This window comes from Ylistrum balloti, unplaced genomic scaffold (genome assembly GCF_031769215.1).
Source record: "Ylistrum balloti isolate Yb309-2 unplaced genomic scaffold, AGI_CSIRO_Ybal_v1 Utg370222, whole genome shotgun sequence".
In the NCBI taxonomy this organism is placed as follows: domain Eukaryota; kingdom Metazoa; phylum Mollusca; class Bivalvia; order Pectinida; family Pectinidae; genus Ylistrum; species Ylistrum balloti.
The window spans coordinates 764002-784609 of record NW_026782186.1 but is presented as its reverse complement, the minus strand read 5'-3'; the positions used below and the strand labels follow the sequence as shown (position 1 = coordinate 784609).

The 20608-nt window shown below is 32.5% G+C and overlaps 1 protein-coding gene across 1 annotated transcript in view; it reads left to right on the top strand.

The window, feature by feature from the left end:
• The window catches only part of LOC132551863 (brother of CDO-like), a 66403-nt gene that overhangs the window by 15102 nt on the left and 30693 nt on the right, over positions 1–20608 (top strand). The window contains exons 2-3 of the mRNA XM_060216007.1: positions 45–198; positions 19838–20119. Coding sequence (XP_060071990.1) covers positions 123–198; positions 19838–20119 — 358 coding nt within the window. The 5' untranslated portion in view covers positions 45–122. The remainder of the gene's footprint in view (positions 1–44; positions 199–19837; positions 20120–20608) is intronic.

Here is a 20608-nt window from a genome sequence, read left to right as displayed (position 1 = left end):
AATCATGTGACTTAAACTAACCAATTACTGTGTATTTGTTTCAGACTGCCAGTAGAATCGTGAGGCGCGGGTTCAATGTGGGAAACCCTGGTTGCCGGGGTCCGTGCTCTTCATGAACAAACATGAACACGTGGAGCACGAACAACATGAGGATAGGATGTCTCTATCTCTTGGCTGTGCTTACCTTTTCTGTAGCAGGTAGGTCATGTGACTGTTTCAGCCAATCAGAGGGTAATCATTGTGGAAACTATTCCGTTGAAATCTACGTCCAAACAAAAAGAAAATACCAACATACCTGTAGACTACACATACCTATGGATCAATTCTATTGTATGTTTCATTAATAAAATATATTGAAAATGAAATCTTAATTCAGATATTATATCAAATTCAATTTAAAAATAAGCAAAATATAAATAAATGACAATTACATGGAGACACGTAAGATTAATTACAAGGAAAGTAAGACCAAGTGTTGTTGAAGGGTAAAGATCTTTCACTTCATCAAAAACAATAAGCCATGTACTGACAGCTAATTCACGAATATTTCAAGAGATAAAATGATTATAGAACTGGAGATTTTACAAATCTATTGTAACTGAACTTCAACATTCTAGCTTTTATCTAAACGATATAAAATCTGGCTTTCCCAGCAAATTTTACTTATCCTTTTGGATGTGAAAAACAGATTCCACAACTTTATACAACTAAAATTCTAATTAGTAGAATTAGGATAAAATAGTTTTGATTTCTCCCAATCAGTATGTCCAAGAGTAGTCTCCCCTTTTTATGCTGACCCCTTTCCACCAATTTTTCAGTGTCTAAGTGGGGTAATTGCCTCAAATTCAAGACATTTTAGCAAGTGTTCACAGAAATATATGTGAGAGTTTATCAGCCAACCTAGTAAATTTCAACAATTTATTTGTAAAATCATATGAAGTTTAAGGAATTTCCTAATAATTTATGGTAAATTGCCTGTCTGTGTTCAGAAAAGAAAAAACATAAGGTTAACTAAATTCCTGTTTGAAATCCGATCAGTAAACACTTCCATCTATGTACACATTTTTACCAACACAAATTTGTGTTTATGGAGAAAAAAAAGAAAGAAAAAAGACACTGACTCCGGAAAAATATATTGCCCATCAAATTGGATAAAACCTATCATTAGTTACGCTCAAGCTAGTTGTAGGGGGAGGACTGGTGTGTATACAACAGGAAGTAGGCCATTGTTAGGGAGCCTTTAATTAGAATTTAAACAAAGCTTATCAACCATGTGTGACTCACAGCTTTGGAGGGACCTTGTTGAGTTCATTTAAATCATAGATTTCTTCAGCTTTGACTGTCAAGTTTAGTAGATTTACTAATTTATTTGTGGATGTTTGCAGCTGGTTTTAAGATAAGGACTGCTCCCCATGATAAGAAGAATCAGTGTTGGTATGGTGGACGGTTAATCATTGTCAGGTGGTGAGGGGGGCCATTCATTATTTTACATGATGTACATATATTTAATTTTGCGATGTTTTTCATGATCTGTTGAAGAAAACACAGAACTAGGTTAATTAATACATAACTTTAAATGTATGATTTATTTTTAGTTATCAAAGGTAAAATAGTCCCTACACATCACACCTAACCGAGATTTATAGGTTTTCATCCTAAAATGCATTATCCACAAAGCAGGATGATGAGACCATGAGCAAGGAAAATAAATTGAAATAAGAAAAGAAATTGAAAATCATATTTGTATCAAACAAATAAACAAATATCACCTTTTATAATAAGTTATAGAAAATCTTTGAAAATCAAGTTTGATACTAAAATTAACCTGGCATCAAGTAGATACATATATAACCTGATAAATTTCTACAATTTCTCAGAATCGCTACACGGAAGGTTTGTGCCTTTGTTTGTAAATCCACAAAGATACTTCAATCTGTCCAGTGCGATTTAACGTTTTGGTGTTTCAATTTCAACATGAAATTTTTTATTTTCTAATTTGATTTTAATTTTAGAATTTAAATGGTAATGAAACATAAATACTTGAAATTAAATAAGTATTTATAAAATTAGTACTAATTTTCATGTTAATGACTTTAGCCACTATACAACTGATGTCATGTTGACTAAGTAAGATGATTTGATGACACAGGGACATCGTACAAGATTTACTTGCCAAAACCTACAGTTCCACTTCGAAATCATCATGAAAACTTAAGGAGATATATGGTAATAGTATTAAGATTGTAATGAAATATATGTGTATATTACAAGCAGTAAGAAAGGGTCTAGGCTAAATTCCTTCATGTATTGGTAAAATTATGGTATTTGTTGCTGATGACTACAAAACTGTTGGACATCGATCTTTTGAATGTTTGGTTAGTGGGTTTGTCACCCTGTCAAGGTCATTTTGAATTTTGAGTCTCCTCTAGCTGGTGGCTAACCTAACTGAACAACATATGAGAGGCCCATTGTTTGCCATTCAAAGCATTGAGGATAAAGTGTATTGTGGCACAACCATAGCATTTGTAAACTGTGGAACTTTGTGTAAACTTCAGAAAATCATTTTAAGAATTAGATTAAAGTTTCATCATTTGTTTTGATCTTTATTACTTTTATCAAATGATATTTTCACTATAGCATAAACTGAAATTAAATGGACTAGTTTTCATCTGTGTTCTTGATACCAGATATTCATAATGTGTGGAAGGCCTTCATTTCAAGTTTGAATCTCTGATGGTTTTCAGATCTCATCTTTAAGAATTACATATATTTAAGTAATATATCACCGCAATCTAGATCCTTATCCCAGAAGATGGAAATTTGGTCTGAAATAAGCCATGCACTCAATTTTATGTCCTTTGCGGTGTGCATAAGCTATATGCTGTAATGTCTCAGAGGTTGGAATATTGTACACATGTTCCCCAGAGAAGACTTTTATCAGCATTTCAATGTTTTTGACATGTTGTGAAAAAAACTCAGAATTTTGTGGCACATATTGGGAACCTGAGGTATTTTAAGCATTTTTTTGTCTAAAGTTGATACATATACTCACTGTCCTGCTTGAAATTTTTACATTTAGACCAAAAATCAATCCATACTTTTCTGATCATGTTATATATCATTGTTTTATTCTGTTTCTTCATCATTTTAGGGATATGTGTTTTTATTTACTATAGTTGGATGGCAATTTTTTATTTGTTTCATTTTGCATCGTAGCATTTTCCATTCAAAATTCATTTTGATCCAACTCGCATCGATTGGAAGATTACTAGGAATGTGCTCATATTCTGAGTCTCCAACCTCAAAATGAAGGTCATTATTACTATTTATAGAAACATTCCAACTAATTTGCATAGGATCAGTGTGAGAAATGGATGTCATAAAACAAACTCTGTTTCAATTGATTTTTTTCTTTTTCTAATATTTCCTTTCTGGTGTCCTTTCAGAAAAATTAACATACATTTTATCAGTTATAAAAATTTTAGTTCAAAATAAAAAAAAGGGAAAATTTATTTTTTGAAAACATCGCTTTAATGCATTTCAGTTATGACTTTCTCCCCTATCAGTGTGATACATGGACTCATCTCCACACACCTGATAATAGTAACACGAAAATGAAATCCTCCTCCCCCTCCCCTGAAAGATAATATAGTAAAGTGTGATTATACCCGTGTTGTCACAACCTGGCTGTATTCAAACAACGGAAAATGAAGCCGTGTCACTCCATTATTATAACATAATGAATCTTCTCTCCTTGATTTCAAGTCTTGCATCTGATTTCTTTTTTATCTTCCATGGGGAGAAATGATTTATATGTTTGTGTGAGAGGTGTGCCAGTGTTACTATAGAAGTAGCTGAGTTCTTCCAAAAATTATCAAACTTTACATAGTGTTTGAAATAAAAAAAATTCAAATTTTATTGAGATTTATCAGAATTGCTGACCTATTCAGTGTTTGTTCTGATTGTTTTGAGTCCTGACAAGGCTAGCTTTTATGTACATATTAAGATTTTGCAGTATTTAAGAATTAAGATGAGAAGAGATTTGAAATATTCAGGTGGGGTTGACAAGGCTTGATACTACGGTCCCAAAGCTATTTATTTACTTCTCTATCTGATGGTTTCTCATTACATTCACTTAATAAAATACTACCATCTTGCCACAACAGGGTTTTTCATGGGTTTTTGAAACATGCTGGAAAATATGGACTGGATTTAGGGAGAGTTTATTGCAACTTAAAATGTAAAAACTAAGAAATAATGTGGATTTTCTTTAAAAAATATTCATATGGATTTAAAAGATTTTTGGAAAATCATTTTTCATTCGCTTAACTCTCTATCTCTCCAAACACAATTTTCTCTGCTACAGTTTGCTCATTGTTTGCAGTGATAGTCCCGGCTTCCTAACATGCCTCGGTAGATACACATATTGTACAGGACGTATGGGGGTCTAGAAGGCAAGATCAGATTCAAGATAAAAACAATATTTATGTACTTTTTATTCTAAGTTGGTGTGGCTAAACTTGAAAACCAGCAATTTTTTGTGATATGCATGTTTGAGTTCTGACTATTACAATCTTGAACTCCAAATTTTCTTCAAAAAATCCTGGAGATATTTTTTTTTTCTTTTTTTAACAGATTCAGTTTGAAAAAATGATAAATTTTTTCAATGTTAGCACATCGTATCTCTGTAAAATATGATTTTGTGGATATCAAATTTTATTACTTTGATAATGCTGTATATGATAGGAAACATACGCATCTAATAAAAAAAGATAAAAAAACAGTAAAAATAAGTCAATTCAAAATCAAATAGAAATTACAGAAAAACAGTTTTCAGTCTGATATTATATCTTTACATTGCTTGTTTTAATAACCAGTCATAAGATGGATGCTTGTTTTAATAACCAGTCATAAGATGGATGCTTGATTCAAATTTTTTTCTAGATTTGATTTCATCATTTGGCAAAATATCTTGTAATCCAGTATTTTGTTGTCAATGGAAGCAAAACTTTCAATTATATTTCAACATCAATTTATGGTCATTAATGTTTTTAATCCAGGCACCAGTGTTTAAATATTCAACAAATGATTTTATTATTTTCACTTTTCTCTAAATGCTCGCACAAGCCAGATATTAAGAAAATAGACATGTTATTTGTCACAATAAATCATCTGTTGTAATTTCCTGAAACCATATTCATATACATGCTTGTAATTTCCCAAAGTCTATTTCATCTACATGTTTTAATCATTTGAGATCTGTTTCACATACATGCTTGTAATTGTCTACATCATCTACATGCTAATGTAATCTCCTTAGATATATGTCATCTACATGTTTGTAATCCCTTCAAGTCCAGAGATCTACTTCATCTACATGCTTGTAATTACCTAAGATCTGCTTCATCTACATGCTTGTAAAGATAGGACATATGTCTCCTTGATAGATATACATGTAAAGATGTGCACATTAAATGCACATGAATTAATAGGTTAGTCTTGCAGCAATGTATTGTATACATGTTAATGAATGATAACTAGATTAAAAGACAATTCAGACATCCCAAGTACGAAAGATCAGCCATCATTTCTCCTAAATCACAGTGACATGTTTGCATATATATGACAGAAGTCATTTTTCTTGTGTAAACTGGACGAACTTGCCTTGATATCATATGAGGATGACATTTTCAGATAATTTATAGGCAGAGCGATGACAGTGAGGTGATGATTTACTACGATCCTGTAACATACAAAGTGACATCATTGATAGGAACTCTTCAGTGAAGCGTCGCGATGTGTCTGAACGGTGTGCAAATGACGTGAAATAGCGTTTAATATTTATCAGATTGGTTCACCATTGTTTTGATATGCACAGTCATAACTGTCAACCGAAAAAAGAAAAATGTTTGCCTAAATGTGACATTGTCATACAGAAGCTTGATTCTACAATATTATACTGTTACCAACAGGTGTTCTGGTCATCAAGTTCTGTTTTTATTAATCACATTACCTATTTCCCTGTACTATCTATCAATGTTTCTCCATGATTTCTTCACCCTTACCATGACAACCATGACTATGAAAATTATTTCTGTACAATCATGATCTTTTCCAAATGACTCCAAACAAGTCCTGACAATCATAGACTACGCTTACTTAACATAAAACTGTTACAAATCACAGATCAATCATTTCATATATTTTTCATCACCCCTTTTTTAATTACTGAGTGTAAATAATGTCTTGTTTTCGATTTCTAAAAATAGTTTATTCAATATGTAGATTAAAAACAATTCAGAATGATCACTATGTTTTGAAAACAAACAAGAAAAACTAAAGAAAAAGAAAAATCTTGGAAGATGGATTTCGGACACGTGTAATTGATTGATAATTTCTAGAAGCAAATAAACTTATTGATTATGGATATGTGTGTTGTTCCTGTATGTTATGGGAAACATGGCCTTCTCTTACTACTTCTCAGCAAATACCCCCATAAATATCAAAGTGGAATTCTGAGATGCTGTTTCAAAATTCATTGTTTTTCTTTAAACAGAACTCTTAAGGCTTGATGAAAATTTGTCCTAGATTCTTGATCATTAAGAATTAAGTCCCAGTTTTGCCAGGGTGTCTTAAGAAATTTTGTGCAAAACAGACCAAATTTAATTCACAGGAAATGAAGATTTCTGTTTGTAAAAGGGGAGTTACTCTAAATGGTAAATGTTATTCAGGACCAATGTTCAAGCGACATCTGATTCATCACTGCATTTTCACGGACGGAAATGTTACATCAGACGTTGATTACTAGACACACCCTATCATTATCACTGTCACCGAGACTGGTTACGTTGATTTACGCGGATCAACAAGGATACAATATCTAACATACATCCAAACCCCTCAATGACAATATTAGATTTCATCATAATTATAATTTGAAATTGTTCAAACAGTCCATTGGAACATGAAGAATTTTAAACTATACATATAAAATTTCTGTCTGAAATATAAAATTTAAGGTTGTTTTCAAAACACATAGCTGTTAAAAGAAATTGTGTGGTACCTCATATTTAGTTTCATCCATGGGTATAATTTGAAATTGTATAAAACTTCTAGACATTATGAGAAATGTTGGGATGTTGTATATATTAGCTATAAAATGTATAAATATGAAGCATGACAGCTATTTTTCATGTGTGATCTATTTAAGGTAAATTTTATGACGATCATTTGGAATGAGTTTTATGACTTGTATAGCATTACAAATGTGATGCAAAAATCATTTGATATGCAGGCATAAAATCGTAATACTAGATCAGAATAGACTTTTTTCCTGTTACATATAGTTACAGTTAACTTTTCCTCAATAATGCATTTCAACAGCCCATAAATTTTGATCTTGTCAACTAGAAAGTCTTTCAGTGCTGAAGTTGATGCACATGTGCGCACCTGAAGGCATTAATGGAGAGAAGTACTGTGTCGGAGAACAAAGGGTTGGTTTGATGTACGGCCCGATGACAGACTAGGATTTGTTCCTTGTATAACTTACATGCAGAGTGCAATCACACTGTACCACAACACTTCTAACCAGGAGATCAGTTTCTACATTTTCTTGTCAGCCATTGTTTGTATGTTAAGTCCTGTGGTTTTTGTACACAGGTGTGATGAGTTTCCAGCACCTGTAGATATCTTAGTTGTTTAGATATTTAGAGAATCATTTCCTTTAGATTTCAGCATATGTATTAATCTTTTCTTTTTAGGTTACTCTCACTAATTCTCAATTCATAATGATTCATTATGAATATCATTTTTATATTTAGAAAAAAGTACACTGCATTAATAACAGTAGACATCAGCCAAATGTTTGCTTCTTGGTTTTAAAAGTTAAACCTACTTGGTATATTATTTGATAGAAATGTGATAAGAGTACAATTCAGATTTCTGGGGTGTTGACTTCTGGTAACATATAACCAGACCGAGTCTACAATCTACAGGTGGGCCTATCACTGACCACTGTCTTATAAAACATTGATGGTCCAACTAGGTTACCATCCTTCTCAATCTCTTCAATAAATGTGAAATCTTCTGCATTGAAAACTACAAATGGTCCCTGCTGTTATTGCTTTGTCGTCAAGGACACTGAAGTTAAAGGTCAAAGGTCAATACAACAAATTTGGAAGACATGTTTATGAGTTTGACTTGACAGTCATGTACTGTTAATATACATATATGTATATTCTTCTACAATGGAGAAATGGAATGTGTGAAAGAGACGTTGCAAACTTATCTCCCCTTATAGGTCATAATCTCTCTACAATAATCATAGGGTATTACATATATTTGTGTAGGAGGGTAGGTGTAGAATATTTCCTATATTTCTGAAGGTGTATTTATATTCATATAGACGTACAGAGGCCTTTATTCCTGTAGAAGTATATTCAGGTATTCTCTATATTCTTTCATAGGTTTAACAAATTGTTCAAATGAAGATATTAATGTTGAATGGGATTTGAAATATGATTACATTTGTATATTGAAATTTAACAATGTTTTCGGAGTTATTTTTTATTTAATGAAAATTCAAATCTATGATACACAAAGACAAAACAGGAACTAAAAATATTTACACTTTATAGTTCTGCGTACAGCTCGTTATACTTTACCTATATTTTATTCTCATCCCTGTCTCCCTTAACAGAACATTGGAATGAACCTTTCCACGGACATGAATGAACCTATTTGATAAAATAGGGGTTTTATACATCTTCAACAATAAGTTTGATTTTTGTGGGGTATCATGTGTATTTTCTATAGAATATCGAGAAGAGATACGCGGGTAATTACCTCAAACTATCTTTCAAAATATCTCGAGGTCAAACGTGGCTACCTGGTAGCTAGGTTTTGGGTGCTCAACTACATTTCTAAACACCTTGTTTGAATGGCTACGACCATTAAAGAGGTGATTTATAGGAATCCGTTAAAGCCTTTCTTAGACCACTATTGTCAAAGTTCACAGATATATATTTGATCGAGACATTTGCATATGATTCACATGAGGGTGTTTAACTGTCAGAACGACAGAAAAAAACATATACATGATCCATGGAAAAAGGAACGAAGGCTTTTAGTCCGAAAAAGACCATTAGACTTCACGCAAGAGTAATCCCCCTTTGACAAAATCTTTTCTGTTATTTCTGCTTGATCTGATTTCTATTATGAATTGCCAAATGTTTGGAATAATTGGTCATATTCTCATCTCCAAATCTCAACAACAAGTTTTAAAAATGCATTTTACAGATATTCCCCTTGCGTTTTCATAGCTTCCCTTTGTCCAAATGTCCGAAGGATTTCCACCAAGTTAGTTTTATATTTATCACTCGTAACTAAATTTCATGATCGATTCTTGGTTTGAAATTAAGAGCCTCCATTTGGTTCTATCTGTTGAGAATTGTATGTGGATACAATATTTCACATTAACTACTTGACCCTTTCAAATTTCAAAACGGAATGACATTAACTCTTTATACATTCTGTTTCCTTTCGCAATACATCGTGTATGTCTTTAGTCATGATTTGACACAAAGTGACAAAGGTCGAGATTCTTCCCACCTTGTGTTTTCAGTGTACGGTAATGATTAAGTGTCTCCAATCACAAACAAGATGGCAGTGTTCCCTACTGATATTATATCACTTCTCTTAAAGTAGAATTACATACTTTATTCTGCGAATATACAAAAATAATGTAAAAAAATTTAATCAATTTATTATTTTGTGGATGTATAATTTCAAGGGTTAAGAGTAACCATGAATTCAATGCAAAATCAAACCTACAAAACTTAATGATGTAGCAGTATGGACTTTTTACAACAGAAAAGTATTGGTTTAAATGTCATTTCTTCTCCTCCAATTAGCATAGATCTTGCAGAAAGTACACAATGTTAGAATACAGACAAAACTTTTATCTTCTCCTCCGTCGTACATTTCCATGAAAATATATTAATTGATATTCATTGGCAAGAAGGAGTTGGCAAAGGATGAAACCATACACAGATACTGTTTGTTTCTGTGTCAGAAAACATACAGAACTTCCTTTTGTGATCATCTGCCACAGGTGATCTGTTTTACCTGTTTCTCTATTCTAAATACTTTCTGTGGAGGTATTGTTCCCTAACTCGAGTTTTTATTCAAAATCTGTTGAGAAAAGATTTCCACCTGCTACCTGATGGGGATCAGGTGTGCTCTTTGACAAACATTGAACAACAACTTGGACTCATCTTTTCAAAGATTTTTTTCATAAATTATTATAATTTTAAATAAAAATAAGATAACAGAATTTGGAATTATCCCAAAAATTCTTCATAGACTTAAAAATGCCTTTCATTAATAGATTTAATTTTCTGCAAACCAATTCATGAAGCTAACCAGTCGATCGCCTGCAAGATTTTTCTTAATCTGAATGTATTGATCGTAGTCCAATTATAAATGATTTGTCATCTCATTAGCATTAAATGTAACAGATATATGTAAGAATGGTGTCATCTTTGTGGAGAAGTAAATTAAACAACAAAAGTATCACACCATTTTTTATGTGGTTAAACAAACATCTGACAGACATTATTGAGTGTGTATTCCGTACCAGACGTCCAAGTCATGCATGCATGCATGCACGAATACATGCCACATCCCCCCTCTCCCACCTGACATCATTGTACTGCCTGTCAGTTCCATATGTTGTGAACCTGACAGAGAAATGAAAAATACACAAGGACCTGTTGATACTTTTCAATGCCAGATTGTTAATTACATATTGCCAATGTTGGCAGATATATAATCTTTCTATTTTCAACTGACACAAGTATATGAAATATAATATCCTGTAAAGCCATATATTTTTGTGAGTCTCAATTTTTGTTTGTTTTTTGTTTTTTTCTTTTAAATACTTATTTGTTGGACTTCGTGGAAGATTAGAGCTCAATAACTCAATTTTTAAAGATTTATTTCAACAGTTCATGGACAAATCGATTCATGGATTAGAAAACAACTAGAAATAATCCCCCACAAAAATTACTCCCCCACAAAAATTATTCCCCCACAAAAAATAATCCCCCTCAAAAATCAATCCCTCACAAAAATTAATGGTTTTACAGTAGACAACAATCAAAAACTGATTTAATTGTGAAAAGAGACCATATCCGTGTGATAGGTATTGTATATATCTACCTGTGTATAAGGGTCAGTCACAGGAGTAGAAGAAAGTGATTTTTATAGACAGGGGGCTTTCATATACAGGTAAAATTGTTGTGAATTGTATAACAGTTAAAATTGAAACAGGTGATCTGTATAGACAGGTGTTTGTTTTGTAGAGGTGACCCTTATATACAAGCGAAATTGTAATGAATTGATTTTGAATTGAAACAGTTGGCCTTCTTAGCCAGTTATTTGTAAATATGACAGGTAATCAAATAATGCCGTGAAATCATATCCTTTTTTTTTAATCCCTATCTTTCAATAATGTGCTAAAATTTTGTGACACATGAAAATTACAAACTTGATTTAATTAAGGAGCTGCTGCACCTCCCCATCTAGATTTCAATTTCTCTTTTAATCACTTTGGATTTTTCTTACTCGCCTCCTCAGCTTCAAAATGATGGCCCTTTGCATCACTGATAATTCCTAGTAGTAAGACAAAGCTGAATGATACAGTTGAATTCAGTGTTTGGATCTACTATATGTAACTCTAAATTTGTATTAAAAGGTGAAATTCACTCATGTGTCTTTTGTACAAATTTTGCAATTGTTACGAAAGCGATATTTTGAAATAAAAGTTTAAAAGATTTTTATTCTTCCGAAGAAACACATCTTAGTACACTTTCTAAACATATTTTTTTCAAGTCATTGAAATTTGCCAGATTTGAGTTAAGTGTACCTGTTTCCGTGGTAACCCTTTCAAAGGGAGTACGGGCTACTGTTAAAGAGTACAGAATTTTGACAAAATCCATGTTACACAAAAAACAAGATGGTTGCAAACAGTGAGGAATAGATGAGATGCATACACTCAGAATCTCAAATGACTTCTACGTTTCAAATCTTGGCAATAAAAATACGAAAGCCATAGAAGTTTATCTCCTATTTCATAACTTATATTTGCCTGTTTTAATCAGATAGGAATATGATGTATTTTCTTCCATTTGTGTGGTCTCGTAGATTTACAGCGCGATGCCGAGGTTTTATGGCTGGCCTCTCTTATCACTTAACAATGCAGACGAAATTGTAACACCTTGTAACCTTCCTTATGTATATCCGTTAAAAAAAAAATCTAAAAATAATATATATTTCATGTCTTCAACACTTATTTTATTTCATAGTCTACCGTTTTTGAAATGTTTTCAACTGTTGAGTGGGTTGATCAGTAGCGTGAATTTATAACAGATTCTACACAAATTCAATTACCACGAAAGTTTCATGGCATTTTTTCACAAGGCACAATTTTAATGTTCTATGTATTATATAAGTTTGATAAATGTTTTACTCAAAATATACATCAGTGTTTAAGATGAGACTAGAACTAAACAAGAAGGTATATAATGTCTTATCAAGTGAAATCTAAATTAGTCAAATCTCAACCAAATTTGTCAAATCTAGACAAAATTAGTCAAATCTCAACCAAATTTGTCAAATCTAGACTAAATTTGTCAAATCTAGACTATTTTAGTCACTATTTTAGTCAAATCTAGACTAAATTTGTCTAATCTAGACTATTTTAGTCAAATCTAGACTAAATTTGTCTAATCTAGACTATTTTAGTCACTATTTTAGTCACTATTTCAGTCACTATTTCAGTCACTATTTTAGTCAAATCTAGACTAAATCTAGAACAGCTTTTCTCTTTCCTCTTTCTCTGTGTATATTTATACCGAACACATGAACATCATCGACCTTGTGTTGTGGAACAATGATTTCTTTTTTGAAACTCTCATATCAAATCAATACTGAAATTGATATCCTTCGGATGATCTTAATTCTGAATTCCTTTCTTTTGAAATAAGCTGATCCATGAAAAAAAATAAATGATTAGATTTTTCGGGTCTTTGTTGTGAATGAGTGAGTGACCTCCCCATCTATGTATCTTGGTGTTATTTCTGCTGACTTTGAACTTTTTGATGCGTTTTCTCCCGTCCTATTATCGTATCATGGTGGAGAGGTGAGTTCTGGATTGTACCTATCCACAAACCAGATTGTTTGGCTAGTTTAAACCTAATCAGGAAAAAAGTGTACTCATGATCGACTTTTCACGCTGCAACATACAGCCTCAATATAGAAACACATTATCTAACAAAAATTACTTAAATTTGACAAAAAAGTCTGCATTTGTCCTGATTTTAAAAGATCAAGATGTCTGCCAGCAAATTAACCTGACTTAATGGATAGAAAAGCACAGGCAACTTCTTTTAAGAAAAAACAATAGAAATCAATCAAAAAAGACTTTTACACTGGGTATTACTGAAGTGATAGTTTGTCCTAAATCAAGGTCATGTCAGAGTTATTTATAGATATAAAGAGGTCATGGGTTAATTTCCTATATGTAACAGGATATTGTATAAATAGTTGTCTATGTAGATTGAATTTCTACTAAAACAAAAAGGAAATTGGATAAATAACTTTGTGACTTTGTCAGATTATAGAGTTGGAGAAACGTGTCTAGGGGTGAGTTAGTATACATCACGTATTGTACTGTGTTATAACTGTGGATCACAGAAAAAAGTCAACCACTTATATGTCATGATATGGTAGTCTGGCAAAATCACAAATGTCTGATTCAATTTTTTCTAACTGAAACTATGTCGGTTGATCTGGGATCCGATTTGAGTTTCATTCATGGCTGTTGGAAATCTTTTAAATGTGTAATAAATATGGCACTTAATATTGGGTGAAGTTTATCTATGGACTTGTTAATTTTGTCATGATAAAATAGCTACATTAAAATATACAGCTTGATCCATCAGAATAAAAGTCATATAATTTGTAAATCTACTTTACTTTAAGTGCAATTATTTTGAAAGAAATATTTGTGTAGAAAACACAAAGAAAAGTATTGATACTGCAAGACTGTTGCGATTTGTTTACAGCAATGGAAAAAAGTCTTGAGAAAGAAATAGGATCGAAACAGAAGCATATTCTTTATGAACTTTTACATCAGGAATTCGTTGGCAAGTTTTTTTTAGTTGCTCTTTGCTCGCCCAATGGAAGTTGCATTACTTTCGTTGAAGCCGCCAAGTGTTTTTTCACCTGGAGTGCATGTATTTAAGATTTACTACTAGATAAACAGGGTTTAAAGTTCTGTCCTGATGTTGAAGACTGTAGACTTGGTAATAGAACTCTCATGATTGTTTAACCACGATCGGCACCAGCAATCTTTACATAATGTCAGATTTATTTTGCAAAGTCATAATTACATAGGTATTCAATATCCTTTGCCAGCCTGCATATCGGAAAAGAGATAGTAACTGACAGATATCTATACAGGGAATTTGATAAGTAGGTCTGTCGTCCTCAAACTAATTTGTCTTAATTAAGAATTCAGTGATTACTGCAAGTTAACAGTAGATTTATTTTCATCCAATTAAAGCTATTTTCTATATATGGTACATGATTTTTAAATATCAAGTTTATAGCACCTGATTCCCTCAAAGGTTATAGTCTAGGAGGGGGGTAAATTGAGTGAAAGTCAAAGGTCATACACTATAATAACTAAAAAGGTCAAAGGTCATACACTAAAATTACTAAAAAGGTCAAAGGTCATACACTATAATTATGAAAGCATAATAGAGCTTTGAAAAAACTTTCATTTGCTCAAAAAAATCCCTTAAAATCCCCCCTAACCCCCTTTCTACCTCCTGTCGATGATCTTCCTCTTCAAATGACAATTGTTTTAAATATCAGAACATGTTTAAGATTAGTTTTAATGGAGAGAATTGACAGATTAATATTTGTCACCTAATGTACATTATCAGTGGAAATAAACTCAAAAATACCTGGATAGAACTGTAGAACTAAATCACACAATGTAAAAATGGCCTGATCAAACTTCCAGGAAATATAGGGATATTGTTTCTATGATGATGCATTTTCTAAAATTATAAAATTGTTACCATGACAACACATTTTCAAAAGTAGTAATATTTTTCGATGACTACACATTGCAGCCATATTTTTGGATGGATGACTCCCTACTATAAGTAGAGATGTACAAGAAAGATATATATATAACAAAATGATGGAAGAATTTGATGAGGTTGGGAAGTAATGATATACATGGCATTTGTGTTTAGTTGTGATGAGGAGACAGAAACCTATTAATCTTACTTGTGTTGTACAGTACAATCTAACATCAGCCATTTTTTGGTACACAAACACATGTTTGGTGGAAAGGCTGTCATTAGCTGTTCAGTAAGTCCTGTGAACTCTTCAGGCTTTGGAGGAGCATAAGTACATGCCTTCCTCTCTACTCCCTGTTTAGATCCATTTTCTGGGGTAGCATAAGCTGGTTTGACTTTAAAACCCATTTATACTGTTCCCTCATATAGGAATGCGTAGCTTTAGAAATTCTCTTTCTCTATCAGAGTTTGCTGTGATTTATTGGTTCATAATTCATATGGTTTGGATACGTTTTCCATTTATTTAGTCACCATGGGTTTTAGGGTACATCCCGGAGAGAAGCTCCCTTTTGACCTAGAGGCCTGGCTTTACAAGAGCAACGACACTTAAATAGATATTAGTCTTTCATGAAAACTCCTCTTTAGCTTTGAAGTAGGGAGCTGGGGTACGACTGTGGGTAGGAGATGAAAAGATCTGTATTCGATGGACCACGGAAAATATACTTACAGAAGATCTATCAGTTACAAATGACTTTTAGATGGAGCTGGTTTTGATAAAAAGGCCATGATTTTTCTTTAGTCCTATCTTATGTTCTCAAGAGGGAATGGTTGCAAATTTTTGTCCGATTGTTGTATTGTTTCTATAAAATCATCCTTAGATTATCTTTTAATAAAACTAAATATTTTCTCATTACATTTTATTCCTTTTAAAAATTCTGTAAATTTTGCTTTTTTGGATGTTTCAAATTTTAGCATTTACTAAAATTGTGAAACGAAAGGGATGTTCCTTACGTAGAAATCTTTATATACATGATGGCTCTCTGTTAATTTCGTGTTCAAGCTGTCTTCTTCTCATGATTTTATTCCTTTCAATGAAATAGAAGAGACTGTTGAGATTGGTCTTTCATATTTCCAAAAATATTTTGATTAAAACTTTGCTTTTGAAATCAGTCCAAACTTATTTACCAGATATGACATTATCCATTTGTCAACCGGAATTCAGAACCAGAAACAAAAACCAAAAACTAGAAACCAAAATCCAGGGAATCGGAAACTAAAACTAGAAACCAAAAACCAGGAAATCGGAAACTAAAACTAGAAACCAAAAACCAGAAATTGGAAACCAAAAAGACAGAATTTTTCAATGTCTATATATACATAGCAATGTCCATATATAGAGCAATATTGTCCATATATACAGAGCAATGTCCATATATACAGAGCAATATTGTCCATATATACAGAGCAATGTCCATATATACATAGCAATGTCCATATATACAGAGCAATATTGTCCATATATACAGAGCAATGTCCATATCTACAGAGCAATGTCCATATCTACAGAGCAATGTCCATATATACAGAGCAATGTCCATATCTACAGAGCAATGTCCATATCTACAGAGCAATGTCCATATCTGCAAAGCAATGTCCACATCTACAAAGCAATGTCCATATATACAAAGCAATGTCCATATATACAGAGCAATGACCATATATACAGAGCAATGTCCATATATACAAGGCAATGTCCATATATACAAAGCAATGACCATATCTACAAAGCAATGTCCATATATACAGAGCAATGTCCATATATACAGAGCAATGACTATATCTACAGAGCAATGTCCATATATACAGAGCAATGTCCATATCTACAGAGCAATGTCCATATATACAGAGCAATGACTATATCTACAGAGCAATGTCCATATATACAGAGCAATGTCCATATCTACAGAGCAATGTCCACATCTACAGAGCAATGTCCATATATACAAAGCAATGTCCATATCTACAAAGCAATGTCCATATATACAGAGCAATGTCCATATATACAGAGCAATGTCCATTCCTTACTTTGTATTTCAGTTAGAAAGATATTTCTAAGCTCTTCATTGACCAAGATTAAATCTGATTGTCAGCCATTTACTAGATCAGTTATTGTAGATATTTTGTTTACCTTTAGAATATTTTATTTTACCTTTGGAATTTAATTTGACATGGGTTAGAGATTAACTGACTGACCTGTGTGATAAGCTGTCGTTGTGCTGTCAATGTATGACACTGACAGACCCAAACATTTTGGTACGTGGTGCGTTGTTAGGGTCAATGAAATGTCACTTTGATACAACAGCAAAATGTTGAATAACATGAAAAAAATTATGATACAGTTACATGTATACTGAAAATTTGAAATGTGATTAGTCGCATAACAAACGGGCCATTTTCTCTTCACAACTCGACCGTGAAATCATTTTTTTTATTAAATTTCATTATCATTTCACATAGTCATTATCTGCTATGTAAAGGTATTGAATCTGATTCCATATTTGTAAACTTCACTCGCACAAAAACTTTGTTCAAATTTCATATGACATGGTATTTTTTTCTCATGGAGCGTACTTTATTTGGTTATAAAAAACTCTTATAGTTGTAATATTTCATGTACATAGTGTTTTATCTCTGAAACAAATATGGGTGTTGCTTGGGTTTTCTGTTGACCTGGAAACCAGGCAAGGTCAGAGGTTACAAAGTGACATCATGACAGGTGCACAACTTATTTCGCAGATTTTGTTTTTGTTTAAAATGGTCAGTATTCATGACTGCCAAACACTAGGATGTCCAGTTCTGACTTAGACTGGTACTGTGGGTTGTGATTCAGGTTGAAGGTGACGGGGGATATTGAGTTTTCTATCCATGCTTATAGAATTTAATCAGTTTCATTAGGCAAACAGCTTGTTTTCGATTACACCAGTTTGTGAGCAAATTTCTGTTGTTTGGGGGATTGTTTTACTATACATACTTTGTGTTATATGCTCCTCTGTTCTTCAATACTTAAATCCTTTTCCTATCATCAGCCTACAGAAATCTGAAACCAAAAAGAAAATCAAATTTATTTAAACCTATCAACTCAAAATAACATCAAGATTCAGTTATTTTGTAAATTACTTTAATTTCGTGATTAAAAACAAACCAACTTGAAAATAAGATCTGCTGATTAAATGTGGAATTTCTAACAGAGGGTGCGACTGGTGATGTAATTGGCATTGCGGTCTCCACTCTTGCTTCTCGTGGAATCTGAGGAGGGATCGTGGAATCTCTGAAGGAGAGACATTATAACACACTTACATAAAAGTTCAAATTTACGACTGCTCAACAATTTTTTCGCTGACTGAAATCTGATTTCATACGAAGGGGGGCTTATGCATTGCTTGCAGTGCGCTGCATATGTTTGTTTTGGGGCCATGTGCACAGAACAACATTTGTATAGTAGACAGGACAGATGTGTAGAAGTGGAGAAATGTGTTGGTTGTTTTAACAAATCCAGATGTTTTCATTGCCGATCTTGAATTGTAACATGTATTGACATCGTCCTGTGTTGTATGTTTCTCTACTCTCTGTTATTAAATATTTCTGATAGGATTGGATTGGTTTAAAGTGTCACTGGATCAGTCCACTTCACTTTATAGGGGAGTGAAGCAAAGATTTGTAGGATTATAACACCTCCAAATTTGAACAGATGTTCATGAAAAATGTTCAAGTAAAGTTAACACAAATTGTCTTTTTAAGAATATAATTTCAGTATTTTGAAAGCTAAAGTTTAGTTTTGATTCTTGTCATTTTTTCTATAACATTTTGGAACCTGTATTCCATTCCAAGATGGCATTATCTTTAGTATCAACTCATTTCATTGGATTGACCAAGGTTTGCATGGTGGGTTTCATCAATAAAGCGGAGGACGCTTACTCTTCTGGAACACCTGGTCCTATTCTCCCTGTACTTTTTCAGGAGTGTAAATCGTTCTTTGGTCCATATGTTCCATAATTTTATGAACTTTAAGTTTGGATAATGATTATGTTGACATGTTGGTAGTTTCTTGTTGTCTCTTATTTGCATATATCAAGAAATCACGTTATTTTTGTGATTTGTAAGATAAATGTGTATCTTTACCTGTCCTCATTCCAAAGTACCAGAATTTTAGATGTGTTTTAACTGTATAACTTAACAAAACTAAGCTGAGAGACTGTTTTACTAGGTAATGAAACTGGTTTTCTAGTACTTCCTTCAGTCTGTGACTTCATTGTATGTGGCCTTGGTATTGAATGCAGGCCTGTTGATAATTCCCAAACAAAAGTATAAAATAATATCAATTTAAGAATATATTAGAACAAAATAATAAATTTTGAAACAAAACTGATTTTTTGTTAAAACTGAATTTTTGTTTTTTTTCATTGAATCAGTTTTTATTTTAAAATGTTTGGAATTCAGTTTTGTTTTAGTTATCTAAAAATACACAAAATTGACCTTTTTTTTTTTTAAAACACAAAACGAAAAACTTTTTTCACAACATTGATAAGGATCTGCCTGCTGATTTCTTTTTGATATTACATAAATCATTGTGAAAATCAATATCATTCATTGCGTTTACAATCGCAATCTTTTCTCTTTTTCAGAAATGCTTCCGATATTCTTGGAAGAACCAGAATCGGCTGTGATACCAAATATGGCGTCTGTGACGTTACCGTGTAAAGTAACGCCATCTAGTAGTAGAGTGAGATGGCGATTCAATATGGAATTTATAGAACCAGGAGATAATGACCGGCAGGGATTTACGATTATAGGAACAAACTTATATATAGCAAAATTCAAACATCGGCGCGAAGGGATTTATGAGTGTATCGCTGAAACTCCTCATGGATCTGTGACTAGCAGACCAGCACAGTTGACGAAAGCAGGTAAGGTGTTGGAGGAATGCATCAGTTTATTCTTTTCTGTGATAGAACTTTTAATCCCTAAATTTTCTGTTCTTGTCTGCTCTTTTTTTATCACATGCTTTGTTTTCGATGTTTAATGTCATTCTTGGTGTCTGTCCTCTAATGAACCATGCTGTTGCAATGAAGTTAAAAACCCTGTAAAAACCAAACAAAATGAGATAAATGAGAATTATTGTTTTCATGGAAAACCGCACAATATAAATCCCACTTCTATATCAATATTTATTAAACTGTCCAGTCCCATGTTTTTTTATCCAAGCTTTTTATATCTTTATAACTGGCCCAATGTTAAGGGTGTATGTTACCTTTTCTGTCTACTTTAAATATACATGATCCATGCGTAAGGGAAATGGAATATTCTGGAGAAAAGATACAAAAAATGCCACAACTGTATAAAAAACAAAACAATTTTACAATAAACCCAAATCTGTCATGATAAGTCTTTAGAAA